The sequence below is a fragment of the Microtus ochrogaster genome, chromosome 7 (genome assembly GCF_000317375.1).
Source record: "Microtus ochrogaster isolate Prairie Vole_2 chromosome 7, MicOch1.0, whole genome shotgun sequence".
NCBI lineage: Eukaryota > Metazoa > Chordata > Mammalia > Rodentia > Cricetidae > Microtus > Microtus ochrogaster.
The window spans coordinates 60,483,172-60,508,727 of record NC_022014.1 but is presented as its reverse complement, the minus strand read 5'-3'; the positions used below and the strand labels follow the sequence as shown (position 1 = coordinate 60,508,727).

At 50.8% G+C, this 25,556-nt stretch overlaps 1 protein-coding gene across 2 annotated transcripts in view; it reads left to right on the top strand.

The window, feature by feature from the left end:
• Cacng4 (calcium voltage-gated channel auxiliary subunit gamma 4) overlaps positions 1 to 12,401 on the top strand; it is a 60,550-nt gene extending 48,149 nt beyond the window's left edge. For both annotated transcript variants that reach the window (XM_005350440.2, XM_026780396.1), the window contains exons 2-4: positions 2,252 to 2,335; positions 8,067 to 8,207; positions 9,572 to 12,401. In XM_005350440.2, coding sequence (XP_005350497.1) covers positions 2,252 to 2,335; positions 8,067 to 8,207; positions 9,572 to 10,110 — 764 coding nt within the window. In that variant the 3' untranslated portion in view covers positions 10,111 to 12,401. The remainder of the gene's footprint in view (positions 1 to 2,251; positions 2,336 to 8,066; positions 8,208 to 9,571) is intronic.
• Positions 12,402 to 25,556: the final 13,155 nt, after the last annotated feature.

Here is a 25,556-nt window from a genome sequence, read left to right as displayed (position 1 = left end):
CTGGTGTGCCCAGAAGCCTGCTGGTCTGGGTAGACTCTGCTGGTTGCCTGGTATGCCCAGGATCCTCCTATCTGCCCACCTCCCTACCCCACACCTTGAGGATGTTGAGCACCACCACACCTGGCTTTTTACACAGGTCTGGGGGCTCCAATTCAGGAAGTCCTGCTTGAATGGCAGACACTTTACTCACGGAGTCATCTCTCCAGCCCCTGCCCTTATTATTTCTGACAAGGGCATACGAAACTACAGAAACTCAAAATTAAGATTTTTCTTTAAAAAAATAGAGACTGGGGTTCTAGGAGTAGAATAAATATTTTGTATGAGCAAGCACTTGGGGCCAACTCCCAGCACCCCTTCAAACTGGAGGAGAACCCCACCTGGATGTGTGTGCGTGGGAGGATGCGGGAAGACAGACCACAGACCTGAGAAGTCAGCCGCAGGATTGTAGCTCTAAAAAGTTTGTTTTCTTCTCTTCCAGCCTCTTATTATTTGACTTGCTCCAACAAGCAGGTGTGACTTGGTGATTTCTTTAGATTCAGGAAGTGGCCAAAAATATAAATAAATAAAATAAGGGAAAGAGAAGCGTTGGGGGTGGGCAGTGGCCGCGTTTGGTAGTGCTGCTCCCTCCGGAAAGGGCCAATTCTAGATCTATGGGGACATTTTTTAAATCTGGTAGCAGGTCCTAGGAATGAAGTGGAGGCTGTTACTGGCCCACCGAGCCCCTGCCAGTCTCCCAGCCCTCAGATGTCCTGGGACCAACCTCTTCTGGTGGACTGCCCCTTCCTTCCCTAGTCCCTGCATCTGTTCACAGACTCAATCGTGCAGGGACACATGAAGCAAAAGACAGGTGACTCTGGGGCCAGCAGCAGCAAATCTCCCTGGGTCGTTGCCATCGCCGAGAACCGCCTCGGTCATTCCCTTTGCCGGTATTGTCTCACATAGTTCCCAGGGCCTTGGAGGTGAGAGCTGAGGTGATTGCCACTGTGTGGGTGGGGAACGCGAGGTTAACTGTGATCCCGCAGAAAACACTGTGAAAGTACATCCCACCTAAGATGTCGCCTCTGAGATCCTTAGTCTGTCCCCTGCACCTCGGATCTGGGGTCCCCGTGCAACAGGGCCGCAGCAGTGCACACAGGTCTTTGGAGCGGCAGCTGAAGGGAAACAGAGGGACAGTTTGGTGTTGGCCAGCTGGCCAGCAGCTCATTTCCTAGCCAGGTAGGAAAATGGCATGCTCCCGGCTCAGCAGGGAGACCTTAGTTGGACGCAGGGGAAGACAGATGCGCCTCTGGCACACACCCAGCCAGCCTCCAGAACCACTCCCACCCACTGTGAGGTCGGGCTGGGCAGCTAGAGGCCAGCAGGACGCTTGGCAGCAGCTGCGAGAAAGGCACAGGCTACAGCTGGAAATAGACCAGCTCTGACCAGTTACAGCGAGGGTGAAGGGGTATGGCCAGGGGCGGGGGGGTGGGGTGAGTAGCTCAGCTAGAGTCAGTCAGTCGGCTGACTAGGCAGAGGAGTTGGCAGTTAGGAACGAAGTGACATGACTCCGCGCACCCCCTGCCCCCCACCCTCCCAACCCCGCCATGTGACTCCCTCTCTGCTGGTGTGTTTAGTGGTGGGCATTCCCCCAGTACAGGACAGCAGAGGATTAGGAGAAAATGGATGGAAGATTCTGGAAGGGAGAACTGTCCCGTCCTCCCACAGTTACTGAACAAACCAGGAATCCTACTCTTCCAGCCTCTTAGCCCTTCTGGAAGTTTCTTGGCTCTCTACAATCAATCAGATTGAGGGGGTGGAGTCTCGAGACCATCCTTGCATTGGTATAAGGAATTCGTACCATATTGAATAAGAACCACACAGCCTTTGCCTTTATGAGTCTTGCTGTGCCTGAAAGGCCCTCTGCCCATTCGTCAGGAACAAATTCCTGGTCATTTTTCAAGCTGCAGTTCTAGAATCCCCTTAGGTGTGGGGAATCTCACCTGCCGTTTGGAGCCTTTTTGTCCAGACACTGACTAGTGGCGTGTCGTTTCCTTCTTGATGATGTCTAGTCTTAAGCATAAGTGATACGGTTGTGACTGCGGTTCATCTCAGTGTGTATCTGTGTCCCCACAGGGCACTCAGCAGTGGGGACTCCAGATCCGACTTCTCTTCCCTCTGCCCCTGTGACCCACCCAAAGCTTCCATGTCTGAAATGAACGGTGTGCAAACCCACAGGACGCTCACGGCCTGTGTTTGCCCTTGCTTCTTGCAGGCATCTATAAAGGACACTGCTTCCGGATCAACCACTTCCCAGAGGACAACGATTACGACCATGACAGCTCAGAGTACCTCCTCCGTGAGTGCCAAGCACCCCAGCTGCTTTGTATCAGGAGGGGAGAGGAAGGGAGGGGCTAGAGGGGTGAGCCCTGTGGACTCTGCTGCAGTTCTTTACCCTGGGGAAGTCCTGAGCTCAGAGGGTGGGATTGAGCCTATCAGTGTCCTGACGTGTGGATGCCCTGAGTGTGGGTGGGTACAGTTGGTCAAGGCCCCAGACCCAGTGAAGCCCAAGCAGTGGGGTGCAGCTTCAAGGGACCGCTGGTGGAGCAATTGAAGTTAAAGGCAAGAACTTCCTGGGGATGTAGCTCAGTTGGCAGAATGCTTGCCTAACCCATACAGAGCTCTGGGCTCCATCCCCAGCACCGTTAAAACCCAGCTTGGTGGCACGTGCTGTAATCTCAGTACTTGGGAGGTGTGGAGGATCAGGAATTTGAGGGCATCCTCTGCTGTGTAGTAAGTTTGGGTCCAGGCTGGGTTACATCAGCCCCTGTCTCCAGTTTTTTGTTTTTGTTTTTTAAATAGGGTTAGAGAGATGGCTCGGTGGTTAAGAGCACTGTCTGCTCTTCCAGAGAACCCAGATTCCATTCCGAGAATCCCCAGGCAGCTCACACATGTCTGTAACTATGGTTTCAGGGCATCTGACACCATCACACCAATAAACATAAAAGTTAAAATTGAGAGGGGGGGAGGGAGAGAGGGGGAGGGAGGGAAAGAGAAGATACAAGCTCTCTGAGCCCAGTGTGATTGTTCACACCAATAATACCAGCACTCAAGAGGCAGAGGCAGGAGGATCAGGAGACCAAGTGCCTCCTCTGCTGTGTAGTGAATCTGAGGCCACCCTGAGCCTTAGGAGTTCCAGTCTTGAAAAAGTTCTGCCCAGACCACAGCTTCCTGAGGAGTGGAACTTCAGAAGCACACTATGTAGGGATTAACTCACCAGCCAAGACAGCTTACTGGGGTGCCAGGAATCACAGAGTTGGTGATGGAGGTGGCAGGGTACCCCAGAGTTGGTGATGGAGGTGGCAGGGTACCCCAGAGTTGGTGATGGAGGTGGCAGGGTACCCCAGAGTTGGTGATGGAGATGGCAGGGTATCCAGAGTTGGTGATGGAGATGGCAAGGTATCCAGAGTTGGTGATGGAGATGGCAGGGAACCCCCCTGACAAGTGTCCCTGAGTCCCTTCGACCCTGACTAATACCGCCAATGACTCTGCCTATGGGCTGTCCTTAAGCCTTGCTCCCATCTGGTCCTGTGGCTGAGTGCTGCCTCCCAGGTGCTATCCACAGCCCGTGCTGGACTCCAGAGGATAACTGCTCCTGTTCCTGCAGTCTGCCCAGAGTTCATCCGTGGGCCTCTAAACATACACACACACACACACACACACACACACACACACACACACACACGGCAGGAAGCCGCAGCCAGAGGGGCTAGAAGTGGATGCTAGAATTTCTGTGTCCCTCCTCCTTCCCCATCAGCCAAAAGACACAAAGAGCTGCTTCCCGCAGCTCCCCTGGGGCTCGGGCAAAGCCTCACACATGGAGAATCGATCCCAGTGTGTCCTCAGAGAGAGCACAATTCACTGTGCACCTGATTATGGGTATTTTTTTCCCCTACAAGAAAGGATTTGGATTATGAGTCATCGGATGAAATAGAACAGTGTGCCGTTCCCATGGAGCCAAGGCCATGCCAGGCTGCTCCAGCCAGGCCCAGAACCTGAAATAATGCCCACCTCCCGTATCTTCTCCTCTGTCGCCCTCCTGCTCTCTGATCCTGCATATTAGGGGCTCCCACTCGACCAGGTAGGTGGGATCCCCTTAGAGTGGCCATGGATCACCGTGGAGGTTGCAACACAAGGATTGCTAGTTACATGAATTATGGGTGAGTGACATCCTTCCAGTTCTGCGAGGCAGAGCACGTGAAAGGGAGCTGGAAGGATGGGCTTGAGTGGCAAGAGCTGTGACCTTTAGGGAAGAATGTGGCAGCTTCTTTGTTTTGCAGTTTGGCAGAGAGAAGCCTTGGGAATAATTCCAATCAATGGCACTGTCCTCCAAAAGCCAGAGTTGGAAGCCTCGTGGTTTGGTCCACACAGTCAGTCTCCTGGGGTCCAGGATGGGACAGAGAGGGACAGAGTTAGGGTCTTGAGTCACACAAGCCATGTGACCAAAGCTTTGGCCCTGATGCTACAAGTCCTCCTGCCAGGAGTGTCCCCTGGGTCCCCAGAGGACTAGGAGTGCCTCAGAGGGATAGTATCAGTGTGACAGTTGTCTCTCCTACAAAGGACGTGTTCTCAAATGTATCAGATCCCCAAGGAAACCTGCTGGTTTGTAACAAGCCCAGAGGTACCCAGGGAAAGATGACAGATGGCCCCCGGGCCTGCAGGCTTTGGCTGTTGGTGAGTTTGGAGGCAGAGGTGAGTTCTTAATAAGCTAGTGTGTGCCCGTTCGGTGGCTGTGGAGATAGGGACACTTGGCCCTGAAAACTGATTTTCACATTTCCCCAGAACACAGGGCAACCTGGAGCCAGCCACATACGCAACTCTGAGACCTGTGAAGGTCGTAGCCTCTGTAGCCACAGGGCCTGTGGCTCCCAGGCTGCCCTGATTCTCAGTGTTCAACTTTCTGGTTTCTGTCCAGGCTGTTATCTCCAAACTGTAGAGAAGCCCAGGAGAGTGGTCTCTGGGGGCTCGTATGGTGATCTCGCTTATTTCTTCATTCATTTGACAGAAAGTGTGACTCTATCACGTGCCTGTCACCATCCCGAGCAAGTAGGTACAGTGGCATGGAAATAGCTCTGCCCTCCAGGTGCTGGTCTGGTGGCAGAGCACAGTAGTTTGGGGAGCCCAGAAGTTTCTGTGGCAAGGGAAGGCCCCTGAGACAGCAGCAGCCCAGTAGGCCCCGAGGCTAGACGGCTCTCACTCTACCTTAGAAAATTCAAGAATCAAGTCAACCCTGACCGTCAAGTTTCTAAGCCTCCCAGAGAAGCATGCATTTTGAGTTGCATTTTTGTCGCTGGATTTTTGGGGACCTCTGAGCATTACACACTCATAGCTTGGGGGAGTCACCACCTCATACCCTAAGTAGTATCTTCCTTGGGTGTGTCTTGTCCCCACGGTCCGGTCCCTGCCTGTCTTGCCCGAGACCTGGCACCTCCCTCCTAGGTTCAGGATTTCCAGCTAGATGGGGGGATGTCTGTGCCAAGCCTCAGCACAGGTGTCGAGACAGCTGTGAGTCCACAATGAAGCCTAGAGTAAGTTATAAGATAGTGTCCATCCTGTCCATCCTCCAGACAGACAAACATCATCCCCGTCCATCCTCCAGACGGGCATATATCATCCGTGTAGCTTGATGTGGTCACGTGGTGTGGCTGGCTCTAGCCTCTCGTCCCTCAGACACATCTTCGACAAGACACTCAAGTATCTGAGTCTTGTGGCAAGGGACAGGTGGTTGCAGGACTCACCTGGATGGAGGGCTCTGAGGCACAGGCCTCCAGTGTCTTTGAAGGAACTGGAGTCCCCTTCTCTCTGGACCACCTGACTGGTCTTCAGAAGGCAGGACAGGGTCTTGACCTGAGTCTGGCCATCTCAGCTCAGAGGCATGTTTCCGAAGCACACCCGACCCGAAGCCGCCTCCCAGAGCCTGGGAGTGCAGGAAAGCTAGGAGTGGGGGAGGAAGCGCTGGAGAGAGGAGTCTCATTTAATGCCCCCACACAATCCCTTCTCTGTGGAACAAGGGCTCACACTGTGTCACACAGAAAGGAGACAAACACCGCCTTCAGAGGCTGCGAGGCCCCAAGCCAGTCAGCTGGCTCAGGAGGGGCACCTACCCGCACTTCCTGACTCACGGTCCTCCGCTGGCGCCACCAAGGCCCACACAACTGAATTTCTCTAGAGCTGGGAGGACACAGAGAAGGCCGAGCTCTGAGCATCCCCCATGTCTTTGTCCTCTTCCTCTGACCCCCTTGCCATCCACCCAGATGCTCAGGGTGGAGACCGGAAGCCTGCCCTGTGCTCTGGTGGGCGTTCACTTCCGAAAGGGCTGTAGCAAACCATTATGAACCATGCGGCTGATTGACTTCCAGAGACTGAGTCCTGGGTGACAACTGGAAGTCAAAAGGGGGACACACTGTCAGGTCCCTACCCCTCTACATGCTCAGGGAATGAGACTCTTTCCCTGACGCTTCTGCAGTTTGGGAGCATTGGAATTTCTTGACCACGTCACCATCCTCTGACTTCACCCTCAACGCCTTCCCCACTGTCTTAGAAAGATGCTTATCCCTTCAGGACGGTCTTATCTTAAGACCCTAAGGTCTCTAAACACATATGTAATACCTTTTCCCACAGGAAGCCACATTCACAAGGTGAGGGCACAGTCAGCCCTTCCAGCGTGGCATCACCACTGTGGCCAAGTTATGAAAAAGTGAACCCAGGTGGTCATGGAAGTTCCCTGACCCTGCCCCCCCCACCCCCGACAGGCTGGCCAGGGGTAGAACAAGGATTCGGACATGGTTCTGTTGACCAGCGTGGTAGGCCACGTCTCACCACGTCCTGCTGCCTCTTCCATGACTCGCGTGTGTTGTGAACTTGTACTTCTTTATCTGTAGACACAGCGGTGATTTGCTGAACAGAACCCAGTGACTTAGGAAGTGCGTGCGGCAGCCAGCCCTGTGCTGGTCACCCCACAGAGACAAAACCAACCACAGCATAGTGGCTCCCGCTAATTCACGGTCTAAATTTGTGAGATTTCAGTCCTTATTCGTGGTTTTGCTTTGTGGAACTTTAGTCAGCAGCAACTCAAACTTATGAAATGGGAAATGCCAGAAATAAAGAGCCCATAGGTTCCTCAAGTCACTTTTATTACAGCGTAGTGTTGCAGTGGCTCTGTTTTATCATTAGCTCCCACCAGTCACTTTCTATGTTTGATTTGTCGATTAAATTTTATCATGGTGGGCTGGCAAGATGGCTCCAGGTAGAGATGTTTGCTATCTGTGCGAGCCTGGTGACCTGAGTTCAAACGCAAAACCTACATAAAGACAGAAGGAGAGAACTGAGTCCCCAGAGTTGCCCTCTGACCTCCACACATGGGCTGTGGCACATGCATGCACCCGCAATAATAATAAATGAAAATGTAAACATGTTGATTTTATCCTGGGTATGTATGTATAGGAAACACAGGGTCCTTCTCCGATTTGGTCTCTGGAATGTGCCCCCTTAGAGATGAGGAGACACCGAGTTACTAAAACCATGTGCACGAGTGGGAAAGTGAGTTTTTGAAGAGTGGAGGAATTTGTCTGAGGACACACAGCATGTCACAGAGCAGGACAGACACCCAGTCCCATTCAGTGTGCTAAAGCCTGTTCCGCTGACTGTTGATCCAAGCTGGCTCTTGGGCACGTTACTTCCCAGCCTTCTAATGCAGCTATGGTACGTTCAGGAGAGAACTCGGTGGGCTGTGAGCTGTCGCGTGAATGTCCCTGCCATCTAGAACATTAGTGACTGTTACTGTGGCCTCCCCAGTGCCAGTGAGGGAGACTCCAGTCCCTCTCATCTGAAAGCAATGTGAGAAAGAGGCCCAGTGACCTGCAGGCAGGTGTGTCTACTGGTCACGTGGCTTCTGGAAGAGTCAACGGCCAACCTAGAGCCATCGTTTGCCTAGGTCCAGCAGCAGGACCCCTGGGAGAAACACCTGTGGCCATGACAGAGAGGATGGCTGGACTCACCGCCCTCTCTGTTTTACTCCTACCCTGGCCTAGGCATCGTGCGAGCCTCCAGTGTCTTTCCCATCCTCAGCACCATCCTGCTCCTGCTTGGAGGGCTCTGCATTGGCGCTGGGAGGATCTACAGCCGCAAGAACAATATTGTCCTCAGTGCAGGCATCCTCTTTGTGGCTGCAGGTAAGTCGGGCTACCCCATGGGACTAGAGATAGAGCCATGGTAGTGTACCTGAGCGTGTGGTCTTCACTGCCAGGAGTGTGCGTCCCGGTAGGAGGGCAGTCTGAAGTCAGAACATGGTTAACTTTAAGAGGCCAGATGTGTAAGACTGAGGCAAGGGATGGAGGGGCAACTGCTTAATGGGGTTTCCTTTGGAGGAGATGATGGTCTTACAAACGGGGGTTCACCCATTGTGAAGGGTTGCACACATTGTAAGTACACTAAATGCCCCTGGACCGTGTCCTTCAGAAAGGTTAATTGGATAGTATATGAATTTCACCTCATCTCGGAAAGGTGGGTATGCAAAGTTCAACCAAGGTTGGCTGCTTTCCAAACCTATAAGAGGGTTGGGAGCTGGCTGAGTTGGATCGTCGGGAAAGAACATGGAGACTCCTGGGATGCCAAGTCCCAAGGAAGTTTGCCAGGTAAAGCCAGGGTGAGGGACCAGACTAGGAAGGACGGAATAACATCTGTTTACTTAGCATAGGATTGTGTTGGCTGTTACAGACTAGTTAGAGATGGATTATAGGTAAAGGCTGTGTTACCCTGAGGGACATGGTCAGCCCAGATTTCAGGTGCAGCTGAGAAGTGTAGAACTTTTCTCTCACAAACACCCACGGGACTTAGCTGCCAAGATGGCTAGGGTGGTGCACAGCTCTGATCCCAGCTGGGAAGTGGAGGCAAAAGAATCGGGAGCTCTGACCGGGAAAGACAGCTCCGTGGTTAAGAGCACTGGCTGTACTTGCAGAGGCGTGGAGTACAGTTCTCAGCACACGCGTGGTGGCTCACAGGCACCTGTAACTCCTCTTCCGGAGGATCTGATGCCCTCTTCTGGCCTTTACAGGCAGACACGTGGTGTGTGCAAAACACCAATGCACAGATACAGAAAATATTTTTTTTTTAATGGGGATGAGGAATTCAAAGCCAGCCTCGGCTACCTAAGGGAGGTCTGAGCCAGCCTGGGTTACATGAGACCCAATCAAAAGGAAAGAGAGGAAGGAAAAAAGGAAGAAGGGAGGGAAGAAAAGAGTGTAAAAAGAAGAAAAATTAGTTACCAAGCCAGATATCATGGTGCAGGCCTGTAATGCCAGCACTTGGGAGGTGAAGAATTAATTTGAAGTTCAAGGTCTTCCCTGGTTACTTAAGTTCAGGACAAACCTGGGCTACATTAGTCTCTTTCTCAAAATAAATAAATAAATAAATTACCATAGTAAATAAATATCATGGAGAAGACTGGCCACCATCCCACCTTCAGGGGCCTGTTCTCTGTCTTGTCATTACTGCTGTGAGTCTGACCTCTAGTCTCTCCTGCCCTCTTCCCTTTCAGGCCTCAGTAATATCATTGGCATCATCGTCTACATCTCCAGCAACACAGGAGACCCCAGTGACAAGCGTGATGAAGACAAGAAGAACCATTACAACTACGGCTGGTCTTTTTACTTTGGAGCCCTGTCGTTTATTGTGGCGGAGACCGTGGGTGTCCTGGCTGTAAACATTTACATTGAGAAAAATAAAGAGTTGAGGTTTAAAACCAAGCGGGAATTCCTTAAGCCCTCCTCCTCCTCACCATATGCCAGGATGCCAAGCTACAGGTACCGGCGACGGCGGTCCAGGTCCAGCTCACGGTCCACCGAGGCCTCGCCTTCCAGGGATGCGTCTCCCGTGGGCCTGAAGATCACCGGGGCCATTCCCATGGGTGAGCTGTCCATGTACACGCTGTCCAGGGAGCCCCTCAAAGTAACCACAGCTGCCAGTTACACCCCGGACCAGGATGCTGGCTTCCTCCAGATGCACGACTTCTTCCCACAGGACCTAAAAGAGGGTTTCCACGTTAGCATGCTGAACCGGCGGACGACTCCCGTGTGACCTGCCCACCTGTCTCAGCGCCGGCCTCCCCCAGAGTGGCTGTTTGTGTGACACGCAACAGGGTGACCCTTAAGATTATAGACAGTGAACTGGAGCCGAGGGCAGCCCTCCCTGGCTTCCAGAAGATGCCATGGGCTGGCTTAGAGTGAAGGAAGCCTAGATACCAGAATCAGGGCTCAGGTAGAAACTGAAGGCTAACTTTCTCCCACGACAGGGTGTATTGCTGCCCTCTGAAATTTCCCAGGAGGCCCAAGAATTTTCCATAAGCTGCATCGACCTGCCTCTTGGAAACCAGGAAACCTGTCAGGCCCGAAGAAGATGTCAGACCCCCTCCCCTTCCCTGGGCGCTGGGCCACAGGAAGGCTTCTTCCAGAACTGGGACCACTGAGCCCCCGTCAGCTACTTCCCACTCAGACATTCCTGTGTCCTGGAGCCTGAAATGAGCTGAGGCTTGCTCCATTTCCCTCTGTCTCCCTCTCGCTTCTGTCCAGCGGCCTGGTGGAGCCTGTAGTTGAAAATGTCATCCGTCCTAAAGAGAAAGCTCTGTGGCTAACTGGTGCTTCAGCCTTGAGCTGTCCTGCAGCCGGCTTCTCTCCACCTCAGGAGACCGGGAATCTGGGGTAGCTCTGCCTGCTTTCCTGCCTGCTTCTGGAAGTTTCTCCCGAGTTCAGAATAGGCAAGACCTACTCACTAAACTTGGAGATCTGGAGGATTCCTTGAGTCTGAGGAGAGGTAGGCACACAGCCTCTAGCTGTGTCTCTCCCACTTGCCTGAGGAACCACTCTGACCCCTGAAGGGAGGTGGGGCCCTTCCCACCTCCTGACTGGTGTTCCACGACAGATGTATAAACTTCCGTACAAGAAAGGGGAACCTGAGGGTGAGCAGAGACAAAGAGGAACAAAGAAAGAGCATCCATTTGCAGATGATTCTGAATCGTGACACACTGAAAAACAACAGCAGGAGAACAAGCTGCAGGCAACTCCTCATCCTAAAAAGTAGCAATGGCATCACCCCCAACTGCTGTCATCATAATTTATTCCGCCGACACACGAAGGACTCTGTGGACATTTGACTCCAGGGGCCGTCCTGGGCTTTCTAACTTTGCCTGAATCTAAGGATGAGTTCTGTGTTTTCCAGTTTGTCCAACCGTTCCCCCTTTCCCTCTTGAGGTGAGAAAAAACCATGTGAGTTGTGTTCAGATTAGAGAGAACTCTCCCGGAAGTGGAACTCACCCCCTTTTCTATAACACACGTGCTTTCTAAGGATCAATTGTTTCTTACTTTTTGAGACTTCTTAATCCAATCTTGAACAGTCATCTGTGACCCCGGTAACTGTCTCACTTAGAAGTGACAAGCCAATTTTTACCTCAGTCACCTGCTCATGGAGCCCCCTAGGCTGACACCGAGTTCAGACCCAGGTCCATTTGTCCTTCCCTGCCTGCCCTCCATTGCCCCCACCACCCCGAAGGGAGACATCCCATGTCATAGCTGCAGCCAGCTGCCCAGGAGCTGGGGAGCTAAGATGAGAGCTATGTATTTGTTCACAACCATCCCTTCCTGGCCAGGTGGGCTCCTCAGCGTGTGTCAAAGCCTGCACAGCAGTGAGCACCAGTGTCAGGGTGTGTGGTCTGTCCCCACCCACCTCTCCAGCCACCCACCTCCCCTCTACCACCGGTGTAGCATCTCTTGAGGCTGAAAGAAGCCCCGACCCCCAGGGAGACCCGAGATCTGTCTCATGTCTCTTCCGGACATAGAGCAGCCTATGGTAACTTCCACACAAGCTACCTTCTCACCTGTGGTCCTAGGAGTTTCCCCAAGTCCACGTAAGAAAACTGTGTTCCCATGAATCCTACCTCTTGTCCAGTCCCAGGCAGAGGACACACGCTCCCTCCAGGGACCAAGAAAGAGCTAGAAGGAAAAGGAAGAAGGGACAGGGGCAGGGGGGAAAGGGAGGCTAGAACACGGAGAAAAACCTCAAGTGCTCCAGCCCCCCAGCCTTTCTCCCACTGACTGTTGGCCTCACTCTGGGGACCCTGGTCACCAGCTTGCTCTCACTGTGGGACAAGGGGAGTGGAGCTGGGCCCCACTGCTGACAGGCTCAGATCCGGCTCCCTCTCTGAAGGGACATGAGGCCTGAGCCCATCTTCCCACCCTTCCTCATTCCTGACCCCTCCCCTGTGTGTCTCTCCAGTTAAGCCCCTGTGATCCTGTACCCACCAATGGTTTGCGGTTGTTAGTTCTGTCTCTCTCTCTCTCTCTTTTTTAATTAAATAAAAACATTTTTAAAATGTTCTACTTTTGATATGGTAGGTGGGTGGGGGTACTCCCCTGGGGTCCTTATGGGTGTCTAGTATCCTAGGTGTAGGAATTGTGGGGGACATTCACGAGAAGGAGGGTGGCAGGGTGAGGGCAGACACCATGTAGACAAGACTGGCTTCTCTGGCTTGACTCTGAGGACCAGGCTAGGCTGTGACCTCTGGAGAAGGTACCACTAAGATGCCTTTCCATGGATAAGCTGGGAGCAGCTGAGCAAGTTACTGGTGAGACTTGACAAAAGCCTAAACTCCCCGAGCCATGGGAACTAGTGGCTCAGCATAGCCAGAGACACATTTTCTGAGGTACCCTTCTAAGGCGGGAAGAAAGAGAACTAAGTAACCAGGACAGTGAGTTTAGACAGGCTGAGGCAGAGGTGTGGGGACAACAGGCCCCATGCTCCTAGCTTGGTGCCTTTCCCTGGGATCTAGGATGCAATGGGTCTTCTTGAAGGAGACACTGCCTGAGACAAGAGGCCAGTAGGCTCCCCTTTGCTGTTAGATGACTGGACCCCCAAAAACTGGGCAGACAACTGCCACTGCCCCTGGCACAGGGGAGGGACAAGGTAAGAGAGAGAGAGAAAGGGCCAGAGTGACCCATCCCACCAAGCTGTACTTAGCAGATTGCACAGGCCCAAAACAGCTGCTATGGCTCTCCAGCTTCCCCCCTGTCCGGCCTTTGCTGTATATCGGAGGTGTGACCTCCCTTATCCTACCCACCCTATGGGGACCTTCCCACCTCATGCCACCATCCCTGTCTTGCAGGACTGCGATCTGGAATTTTCTTCTCAAGGGTGGTGGGCTCGCATGGTCTCTGGTCTCTCAGAAACCAAACTCTTCTGGCTCCTTTGAAGGCCTCTTACAGTCTGGTCCCAGGGAAGGGCACTAAGCTAGGAAGCCAAGAACTGTTGGCCCAAAATGTCTGCCTTCTCCCAGCCTGTCTGAACTCGGTGTTATATTTCTTAACATGTCCCCGGGTATGCTGAGCCACCAGGACAGCCTGGAGAGTTCAGGTTTTTGCCGGGTCCCACCAGTGATCATGCTGTGGACGCGCTGTGCCCCTAGCCTGGAGCCAGTTCTGCCTGGAGTTAGCACCTTGTGCCAAAACGCCCATGTCTACTGTTTATTCTTAGCCTGAAGGAAACCCTGGCTCAGCAGAAGCTGTCCAGCCATCCTGGGCAGACTCTCATGCCAGGGACTTGCCACTACTTCCTGCAGTCACATGGTCACGTGTTTAGTTCAGCTAAAATTGCTGCCTCCATAACTTGCAGAGCTGGGTCTGTTAGAACCAACACAGAAATCAGTGTATTCCCTAATGCAATAAGCTCCAGGGCTGGACGTGGGGGATGGCTCAGTTAGTAAAGCATTTGCTTTGCAAGCGTGAGGACCTGAGTTCAATTCCCAGAACCCACTAAAAAAAAAAAAAAAAGCCAAACAACTCAAGCCTAAGGTAATGGGCACTGACAATCCCAGTATTGAGAAGGCAGAGACAGGAGGATCTCTGGTACTCTCTGGCTGATCAGATGACCTCCAAGGTCAATGAGAGACCATGCCTCAAAGGAGAAAGAAAGACAGGGTCCCTGCGGATGGTCTCCATACATATGTGCACACATGTGAACTACCTCACCCAGACATTTATGTAAACATTCCTAGCCTAGCCATAGGCCAGCTCAGTAGCCACCATTCTAGCCTTCACTGTGTTATTTAAGAGTAGGCCAGCTACATGCTCAGCAGCCCCAAGTGTAAATGCTGAAGACGAAAGACCTTCATTTCTCATGTTAGGTGCACCTAGGGAGTGTGAGGCAGCCCTGGTCTATGCTCTCAATGCAGACACTCAGAGGCCCAGGCTGTGGAGGTTCTGCTGTGGCAAGTGGAAGGTGAGCGTGGATGATTCTGATTTTATTGGACCAGGAAATTGTGTCCACACACCGTAGGCTGGAACTCAATCCTATCTGTGCATCCAAGAGAAAGAAGGTAGGTGTTATACTGAGGGCTATTGCTGTGAATAGACCCCATGACCACAGCAACTCTTTCTTCTTTTCTATTTTTTTCTTTCTCTTTTACTTTTTGATTTTTGGAGAATGGAGTTCTCTGTGTAGTCCTGACTGTCCTGGAATTCACTCTGTAAACCAGGCTGGCCTCAGACTCAAGAGATCTGTCTGTCTCTGCTTCCCACGTGCTGGGATTAAAGACATGTGCCACCACTGCCTAGCACTCTTACAAGGAAAACATTTAGTTGGGGCTTGCCTACAATTTCAGAGGTGCAGCCCATTGTCAGGGTGGGAAGCATAGCAGTATGCAGACAGACACTGTGCTAGAGAGGTGACCAAGAGTTCTGCATCTGGATCAGCAGGCGGCAAGAAGAGAGAGTGACACTGGGCTTGGCTTGAGCATCTGAAACCTCAGAGCCCAGTCCCAGTGACACACTTCCTCCAACAAGGCCACACCTCTAATATTGCCAGTCTCTATGAGTCTACGGGGACCATTTTCATTCAAACCTCTACAGTAGGAATGTAATCTGTAGAGGAGAAAAGAGTTTGGGGGACAACTGACGACTCTCAGGGAGTGCTGGAAATTTTGGTACCTCTCTCTTCTGCCCTCCTACTCCCAAACTTTCTGAGGCGTGTTCACCTAAAAGTAAAATCTTCGTGATAGTCCCAACACCCATGTGTCCAGAGCCTTCCTTGGGATCCTACATGGCATCTGGGCTCATTGCTCTAGATGTCCTTTGTATAAAATGGGCCTGTGTCACTCTCTTCCCAAGTGAGGAATAGGTTTGAGCTCATGCTGTTATCACCCAAGAGCACAACACCATCTAACACGTGACCAGCAGGTCTGGCCTGGCCTCATCTCACCTGCTCACCTGCTCATCATAGAAGAACCAAGTTCAAAGGTGGAGAATGTGTGGATGAAATAAAGGAAGGCACCCTTTTCAATTTCATAACCGTTAAAAGAAGACACATGACCTGCCCAATGGGAGAAGAGATCTTGCACTGTAGGGGACACTCGCCAATGTCTGGAGACAGTTCTGCTTGAAGCAGCTGCAGTTGGGTCTTCTGGGAGCCACCAAGGAAGGTTCTGAATCTTGTACAGTGCCCAGAACTAGCCGCTCAGCCCTCAGAATGGTCTGTTTCAAACATCAGTAAACTCAAGGCCAAGTGCCCCACACAAGCCTGACTTCAGGGCAGAAATCCAAGGCACAGAAAGGGATGGTCACTTGTGCAAGATCACACAGCAGCTTTTGGGGTACGTGTGTCTAGACTATGAACATAAAACACTTTTTTTATCTGAGTAGTGGCAGTGCACGCCTTTAATTCCAGCACTCTAGAGGCAGAGGCTGGTAGATCTCTGTGAGTCCAAGGCCAGACTGGTCTAAGGTTTACAAAGTAAGATCCAGAACAGTTAGGACTGTTACACAGAGAAACCCTGTCAAAAAAATACAAAAACAAAAAAACCAACAACCAAAAAAAAAAAAAAAGTTTTTTTCTCCACGTCCCTTTTTCCTTCCGTGTTAGGATTTTTGCATCATTATTGACCTACACATTTCCAAAATAGAAATTGGAGGTTGAGGAAGGACATGGGAAAATGGCCCACTAGGGGTGAAAGATGGGGCACCTCCTTGAAGTCTTTGTCCCTGGATTTGGGGAACAGAATGTTAGGAGAACTGAACAAGCCCTTAAGCATGGCCCAGTGCGACATACGGGCACACAGCATGGTGGTGTCTTCTTCCTCTGCCCACATCCAGCAGCCTCAGTGATGTTGCCAGAGGCCAGGAAAGAATCCAATAAAACTTCAGTTCCTCCGGCCTTGCTCCCAGGGCAGCCGCAGTGAGCAGCCTATCACAGCTCTGTCCCCACCATCCAAGGAAGAGGTTGCCACCAGATCTTTGAGAGAATTAATTGGATTTTAAATAAGGAAATGCTTTAAAATACCCAGTTTAAACACTTCATCTGAGGGTCAGGAGAGATGGCTCAATGGTTAAGAGCATTTACTGCTGTTGTTGAGGACCTGAGTTCAGTTCTCAGCAACCATGTCAGAGAGTTCACAACCTGTAATTCCAGCTCCAGGGGATCGGACGCCTCTGGTCTCTGCAAGCTCCTGCACTCACGAACACATACCCACACACAGACACAAACATCTACGCATAATTAGAATGATAAACCAAATCGATTTTTTAAAGACTGCATTTGAATCTTCAAGAGTTTTCACTGAGGGGGCTGAAGAGATGGCTCAGTTGTTAAGAGCACTGGCTGGTCTTCCAGAGGAACTGGGTTCAATTCCCAGCAAGCGCACAGCAGTCCGCAGCTGTCTGTGGTTCCAGGGATAGACACCTTCACACAGACACATTCAGGCAAAACACCAATGCAATAAAATAATAATAAAGAAATGAACAAACAAATAAATAAATATAAATGAATAGAGTATTTGCTGACAACTCTCAAGGAGTTTCCAATGTTGGAATGTTCTAGAACAGCTCTCAAGGGGGACAGTCTGAAGACCAGACCTGCCCATGCATACTGCTCATAGTATGCCTGCATCCTGTTGAGTCCTCCTGTGGCCAGTTCCACTAACATCCACTTCCTGCACCTTTCATGTCCCCCAGACTTTTGGGTAGTAGTGTTTAGGGTCCTATCCCGCAACCTCTATTACCCCATGGGGAAATGTCTGGCTTCATAAAGCTCACACACAGGACTGAAAAAGCCCAGCAGTACCAGAAGCCTAGCTGTACCAATAGAGTACTTTTGCCAATGGCTCACCGAAGTGAAGCCGCTGGAGCGGGTTTCACTGGAGGGAGGAGAGCCCTTGACTTCGGGTCCCTGCTGCAGGTACCAGATACCACACCTGGCTGCCCAGCTCCCAAGATGAGAGGCATGAAGTAGGGGAGGGGGACCTTAGAGTCCAGAGGGCAGATGAAGAAGATACTCTCAGTAGAGATATTTTTAAACTTGCAGCTTTCAACAAAACTGCAGAAGCAACCTCAGAAGCTGAAGCCTGCAGTCCAGGAGAGTTGCCACCGTGTGCTTAAGCCTGCAAGGGAGGGGCTTGTCCTTCCTGGCCTTTGTCCCCTGATAAGCATTCTAGGGGACAGGTTCCTGTGGGACACCCAGAACCTACAAATAAAATTGCAACATCCAAGTCCCTCTAAAAAACAATAAAATACTTACATCTTCAAAATTCTATGGTCAATACCTTTATCTTTAAAATATAAAAAGTTATAAGGGATTGTCCATCGACAGACCTGAATTTTTGGAACCCAAAACCCATGTGAAAAACTAAGGCATGGCAGCAGCAGATATCTGGGACCCCAGGGCTGAGATGTGCTGAGGCAGGTAGATCTGTGGCTTGACAGCCAGACAACCAGTCTGGCTACATCAGTGAGTACCAAACAGTGAGAGCCCTTGTCTCAAACAAAGATGGAGAAGGATAGAGGAAGACCTTCAGGGCTGACCTCTCATTTCTGCATGCATGCACATGTGCACATATGTGTGCACACACATGCATACACACATGAGGAAAGAGAGAGGGAGAGAGAGAGATTTTGGTTTTTTGAGACAGGGTTTCTCTGTGTTGTAGCTTTGGCTGTCCTGGAACTCTCTCTGTAAACCAAGCTGACCTCGAACTCACAGAGATCCGCCTGCTTCTGCCTCCTGAGTGCTGGGGTTAAAGGTGTGACCACCCCCGCCCAGTTGAGAGAGTAAAAACTTTAAAGAGTCAGACAAAAGTCCTTCTACCCAAGAATAAAAAGCAGTTAACATCTTGGCACCCATAAAAGGAGGCGGGGGAGCTGCGGCTTCAGGTGTTGCCTCTGTTTGTACTTGCTGGTTTTGACCATGACATTCTTGCTACGACATTTTTTTTAAACAAGTTTCCATGTTCCCCTCACTAGCCTGGAACCTTACAGTGTAGCTGTAGTTGAGGATAACTTCAAACTTCTGATCCCCCTGTCTCCACCTCTCAGGTATTAGCCTTACAGGTATATACCCCCACGTCCAGTTTATATAATGCAGGGGGGATGGAATTCAAGTCTTCATGTATGCCACTTAAGTGCTCTACCAACTGAGCAGCATCCCCAGTCCCCTACCCACACCTTTAAGCAATCTTTAAAAATGTATTTTTGTCTTGTCGTGCTGGGAATAAAACCCAGAGCCTCAAGCATGCTAAACACAAGCTTTACCACTGAGCTGTGGGCTCAACTCAAAACCGCGATTTGGTGGCTACCAAGAGTGGAGCATTTGCTTGGTGCCCCATTGCTGGACATCGCTATTTGCTTCCCCACAGATGACGCCTGACTGGCATCCAGAACCCGGACTCTTGTAATACATTTGGTGGAGATCTGGTGAGCTCTCACTTGGGACTGCAGCCCGGTTTTAACCGAGGGGCTGATGAAAACCTCACGCTTCCACACTTGGTGTGTTCATAGTTTTTCCCCACTGTGGTGAGGAACTACCTGGCAAAAGCAGTGGAAGGAAGGAAGGAAGGAAGGAAGGAAGGAAGGAAGGAAGGAAGGGTTTGTTTTGATGCTCGGTGTGAGGATGCAGCCCATCAGAGTGTGGTGGGAAGAGCGTGAAACAATGAGTCACATGACATCCACAGTCAGGAAGCAGAGATAGGAACGCTGGTGCTCAGCTCACTTTCTCATTTTCATTCAGTTCAGGATCCTAGTCCATTGGATGGCTCTGCCCACGTCCAGGGTGGTCTTCTCATCTCAGTTAAAATAATCTTTTTATTGTTATTTTATGTGCATCGATGTCTTGGTCTGTGTGAGGGTGTTGGATCCGCTGGTTCTGGAGTTACAGACAGTTGTGAGCTGCCATGTGGATGCTGGGAACTGAACACAGGTCATCTGGGAGAGCAGCCAGTGCTCTGAGCCATCTCTCCAGCCCCAAATAAAATAATGTTAGACGATCCCTCACAGACATACCGAGAGGCCAGCCTAATCTAGATGATTCCTCACAGGCATGTCTAGAGGCTGACCTATTCTAGATGATGCTTCACAGACATGTCTAGCGGCTGACCTATTCTAGAAGATTGTCAGAGACATGCTAGAGGCTGACCTATTCTAGATGATGCTTCACAGACATGTCTAGAGGCTGACCTATTCTAGAAGATTGTCAGAGACATGCTAGAGGCTTGACTCCCAGGGAATTCTAGATCCTAAAACGCTTCTTCCCACCAGACTATACTCTTGCCCATCCTCAGCCATACCAAAATGCATTTCCTGCTAGTCCATCAACTAATAGAACTGTGGGGGAAGTCACTCCAAACCTAGGAGCATTAAACAGCCATTAAATATGGGCTGGAGGCCTGGCAAGATGGCTCACTGGGTAAAGGCATTTGCCACCGAGCCTGAGTGACAGCCTGACTTCAGTCCCTGGGATTTTTGCATCAAGCAGGGAACCAATTCCCAGAAACTGTGCTCTGACTTCCACACATGCACAGGTAAACACACACACACGTGCATGTACACGTACAAATACACACACAGGTACACACACACACACATACACGTGCTCACGTGTTATGTGCACCCGTTAAATATGCTCAAGGGTTCTCAGTTCAGTTCAACAGGGCCAGGGCCTCATGGTCCCTCTGCTGCACAGCCTAGAGCCTCTGCTGACAGGCTCCATGGCTGAATCTAGAATCACTTGGAGACTCTCTTGCTCAAAGGTCTGGTGTCGGAAGCAGCATACTGAATGCTTTCTTCATGCCTAGAAAACCCCTCAGCACAGCATCTGACCCCAAGGACAGGTGTCCTGAGACAAGAAAGAAAAGTGGAAGTCTCAGAAGATGGAAACCCTTTTCTGGGCTTACGTGAAAAGAAGAACATCCCAGGACCCTGCTGTAGCTCTAGCAATGCCCCTCCCAACCTCTATGTCCACTGTGCTCTCCGGAACTCCCCAAATCTTCAAATCTTTTCACTAAGTCCCTCCCCCCCCCCCGCCTGCCTGGAGAGGTGATCCCACAGCCTTCTGTAAAGACCCTGCTCCCCAGTCTCTCTGAAGAAAGCCACGCACCCTAGAAAAGCCCCTGCCCAGGTTCCCAGGATATCCTTGGATACCCTGGGATACCCTTGACTGCCCAGTCCCAGGGCATGTGATGTGGAAAAGGGATAAGTGGGGATGTGTAGGGTTTGTAGAACATGAGTTTAAGATGTGTTGCATTTATTTATGCTGAGTAATATTTGTTGAATGATGCAAAAATGTGTTGCATCCTTTTACGCTGCATTTATTTAACTCTCTAAAGCTGTGCTACTTTGCCTGCCTGAAACACCTGATTGGTCTGATAAAGAGCTGAATGGCCAATAGCTACGCAGGGGAGAAAAACAGGTGGGGCTGCCAGGCAGAGGGAATAAATAGGAGGAAAAATATGGGCTCAGAAGAAGGGAAGCGTAAGAAGAGAAGGAAAGAGGACACCAGGGGCCACCCAGCCACAGAGTCAGCCATGGAGTAAGAAGGAAAGGAAGCTATATAGAATAAAAAGAGGTAAAAATCTCTGAGACAAAACATAGTTGAAGAGAAATGGGATAATTTATGTTAGAAAAGCTGGCTGGAAACAAGTCAAGCTACGGCCGGGCACTCATAAGTAAGAATAAGTTTCTGTGTGTTTATTTGGGAGCTGGGTAACAGGCTCCCAAAAGTTAAAAAAACAAAAACAAAACAAAACAAAAAAAGTCCATCTACATGTAGGGTCCGAAAGGACGCTGGGACGGATATGCCTGAGACATGCGGCTTCCAAAAAACTGACCAGATGATGTTAGGAGCAGAAGTCTGGGAAGAGAGGGTCATGAACTCCCAGACTCAGAGTTACAAGAGGAGGCAGAGGCAGACAGCCATGAATAAAGCACCAGAAATTCTTTCCTGTCAATGCCTTCCCCTAACCACCTCTCCACTACACCTGCATGCGTACCAACGATGGGGCCTTTGCCAGCAGGCTCCTCTATGCCCCCGTCCCTACCCCATCACAGGAGTGAGGATCAGCGTCAGAGAGGAAAGTAACTTTCATTGACTCCCTGGCCTCACAGCTCTCTGGCCCTCTCGCCTCTGTGGATACATATATGTACATCTAAATAAATAATCAAGTAAATCACTTTTTAAATGTTAAAGATTTTGAAGCAAGGAGGCTGCCCTGGATTACCCATGTGACTTCAGTGTTTCACGGAAGTCCCTGTAAAGGAAAGAGAGGAGCGGAAGGCCCAGAAGTGGAGGACAGAGAGACAGGATTGCTGGCTTTGAAGATGGAAGGGGCTGTGAGACAGAGGTGGCCTTCAGAGGGTGGAGATACATGGAGTGTTTGTTTTCTTCCCCCAGGGCCTCAGGAGTAACACAGCCCGGTGAACATCTTCCTTTTAGCCCTGCAAAACAGCCTGAACTGTGAAATATGAAATGTGGAGTATTGAACCACTGGGCGTGTGACAGTTTGCTCCCAGAGCAACAGAAAATTAATACAGGGTTCCTGGACATGCCTCAGCACCTCTGCCTCCCGGCAATCGTTCTTGATGCCCCATCTGAGCTGTCACCCTCACAACAGCTATGCTGGCTTTCTTAGTTCCTTCGACCTCTCCTAGGCTTGGCCTGATCTCCTGCGTCACCAAGGAAACAGGAGGCTTCAGAAGGTAACAGCTCCAGTCTCTCTGCCACCTGCACACTGCTCCATCCCATAATCCTCCTCTCCCCTGCCTAGGCAGAGGTGGGAGTCAGCCTTCCCCTCTCCCATCTAATGCCAGCCCTCCCATCTGATCCGACTTAAAAAAGAAATTCTTCTAGATTTCTTTTTTAAATCTTTTTATTAATTATTAGTATCACTGTGTGTATGTGATGGGAGTCACGTACCGTGGCACCTACGTGGAGGTCAGGAGGACAGCTTTGTGGTGTCAGATCTTGTCTTCCATATTTAGGTGGGCTCTGGGACTTGAACTCAGGCTGTCGGGCTTGGAGGCAAGCACCTTTACCCACTGTGCCATCTCACTGGCCCGTGACCTTCCTTTCTAAGCTACCATGTCACAGGAATGGTCTATGCTAGCTGTCTATCCTCCCTTACCTGGCATCTGTTCCTCAGCTATAATCATAAATTATTGCTCTTGGCATTGCTTTATTGTTAAAAGCAATGGGCACTTTTTGACCTGGGCCTTTGTCACACCTCATCTTACTGGCTGCTGCCTTCTAGAAAGCCTAGGCTTTTTCTACACCTTAAGCTCAAAACTGGTAACACTCAGGGAATTGTAATCGCCAAGTCAGGATTTCCTCCGACTGGAGCAAAAGACCTGCCAGCCCATTGGCAACAGTGAGTTTGAGCTCTTGCCAATTCAAGCACTTCATGCAGCTTGAGTCTCCCCTGCACATTTGGAACGTCTACTTTGAGCTTGCACCCTTTCCTCCTTCCTGAGCCTTCTCTGGAAGAGACAGGGAGCCGGGTCTAGCCTCATGGATGAGCAGCAAGCGGGGAGACTCCCGGGTGCATGGTTTCCTGGATGAAAATGGTCACGCTACTAGCCAGATTGCCTAGGCTGGGGCTGGTAAAGAAGTGCACTACCAAACGAAATCAGTGCCTTTGAAGCTCTTGATTATAGCAACACAGACAGACTAGCCCAAGGAGCATAGACTCTGAACCTAAAGCCTAGTTTCTCCTTAGAGTATCATCTTCCAGTCAACAACACCACTGCCCACTGAGGCCTTAGTGACCCCAGTCTTCACCCCTTTCCAGAGTCAGTCTCTCAACGAAGGCGTTTGTTTTCCTGTAGGTTTTCCAAACAGACCCTCTTCTTAGTACCTGCCTTGGGTCACAACCTTGGTGACTGCCATGCCTACCATTTCAGCCTCACTAAATGGCCCCATAAACAGTTCAGAGGCTGCAATACTTGGTTGGTAGAACTGTTTGGAAAGGATTAGGAGGCATGGCCTTGTTGGAGGAAATGTGTCATCGAGGGTGGTCCTGGAGGTTTAAAAGCCTTATGCTACTATGAGTTAATCCCTCCTCTCTCTGCCTTGTTGTTGTTTCGAGATGTTTGAAGAGGCCTGTGCTGTGCATATGGCCTGGTGCAGGTGAGGGTCATGGGTTGCAAGGTGCATTATGAGAAGATTGATCTGCCCACAGCCCAAGGCCAGTGGCACCCCAAGTTGCAATGCCCATGCTTGCCGGCCTCTATTGTGTCCCCCTAGGACATTACTTAGAAAGTAAAGGTAAATTATCTGAGTGTTACTAAATCTACCCCCTACTGCCATTTCTTAGGTTTATATGACCTTAAACACATGAAAATTTCCTTAGGGTCGTCTAGTGGACTAGAGTATATGACCTATTGTCCCCTTCTCTCAGCCCATCCATCCATCCAACCATCCAACAGTCACTCAATAACCACTGTGTAGATTCTACCATGCACTCAGGTCTGGCCTGAACCATTGGAGGGGATCTAGAAGGTGTACCTGATGTAGCCTCAGGGCCGGCCTTCTGGAAGTTTCTCGCCCATCTAGGAAAATAGACCTATGTGTAGTCTACGGATAACACTACCCTGATGCAACCATTTGTTATATTAGTCTGCCCGGACTGCTGTTAATAGAGCAAAACGCCACAGGCTGGGTGTCTTAAATAAGCAGAAACGTATTCCTTCACAGCTCTGGTGCCAGCATGGTCAGGTTCTTCAGAGAGCTCAGACTCCTTGGCTTGCAGACAGCTGTCGATTCCTCTGTGTCCTCATATGACCAACAGAGGGACTGAGACAGCCCTGACCTCATCTTATAACCCCATCAGAAGGCTCTACTGGTGGTGTGACCTCACCTAAACCTAATTCTCTCCTCAGATCTCCGCCATTCAAATAGCATCGCTGCCACACTTATGCCTTCCAGATGTGAATTACAGGAGCCATAATTCAGCTCATAGCATTTGTCATGGGCTAAACTGATAAAACCATCAACTTAATCCTCCCACCAGCTCCCTCCAGGCTGATTGCCCTGCGTTCACAGAGGAAAGGGCAGCTTAGAGAGGCTCAGGACCTGCTGGAAGCCACACAGCTGGAGACCGGCCCAGTGGGGTGTGATCCTGAGGCCACTGTGTCCCCAGTAAACTTCTGCCCACTCTCTGGCTGCCTTTGTGAAAACCTCCCCTGCCTGGCGCTCCAGGAAGCACCCACAATGGGTAATGGCGATTCCCGGCAAAGTCCAGGCTTGTGAGCCCCTTCCTGGCCCAGCAAGGCCTTACATGAGTTGACCAAGACAGCCCTTAAGCAGAAAAAGGTGCATCGGGAGAGATTTAGCAGAGAAGAGAACCCACTCGTCTACAGTCGCTGGAGCTGCCGGCCAAGCTGCGCGCTTCACACCAAAACGGCTTCAAAAAGAAAAGGCTATCAAAGTTTAATGTTTCCATTCGCCAGGGTGGAGGACTCAACACGCGCTGCCCTCCCCTCCCCCTGCAGAAGAAAATGCAAGAAGCAGTTGCTTAGCGGCTGCCCTAGCCTCTCTTAGCTGTACAGTGGCATGCTGACTGACACTGAATGTACCCTGGGCTAGACCACACTCTAAGAAATCCCTCCATAGGCAGTACGGGAGAACAAAGGGTGCCCCCATGCCAGGAAATCCCAAATGTATTCGTACATCTTCATACAACTCTAATTACTAAGATTAAGTCGCTCTTTGTTTTCTGGATCCTCTGTCTTCAAACACCACACTTGTCCAGTTCCCCAACTGCTGCTTTGCCGGGCATGTGCCTCCCATTGGCTGTACCTGAGGCCACCCAGCATCTCCTAAGCATGGGCTGCCTAAAGGGGCTCGAAGGCCACATGAAGTCTTAGGTCCTCGAAGCTCTGCATGGGAAAAACCGACTCCGTGGAGACAGATGTCGCTGAGAAGGGACAACAGTGGGTATCAGCAAAACATTCAGCCATGGGTCGTCTGCCTTGATGAGCTTTGTGGAGAATGCCACGCTGGGGACAGGGAGGGGAAGCAGAGTTAGGGAGGTTTACAATGGAGCTCTTGGGAGAGGGCAGGGGCCTATTGTAAAAGGACAGGTCAGCTGGAATTACTGGATGCAGGCAGCAGGTTCCAGTTTAGCCCAGTGGCCCTGTTTGTCAGATCTTCCCCACTTAGTGCTGCCTCTGGACTGCTGTGGATTCCTCTTCCAGGAGACTTTAAAAGTTTCTCCCAGTGGC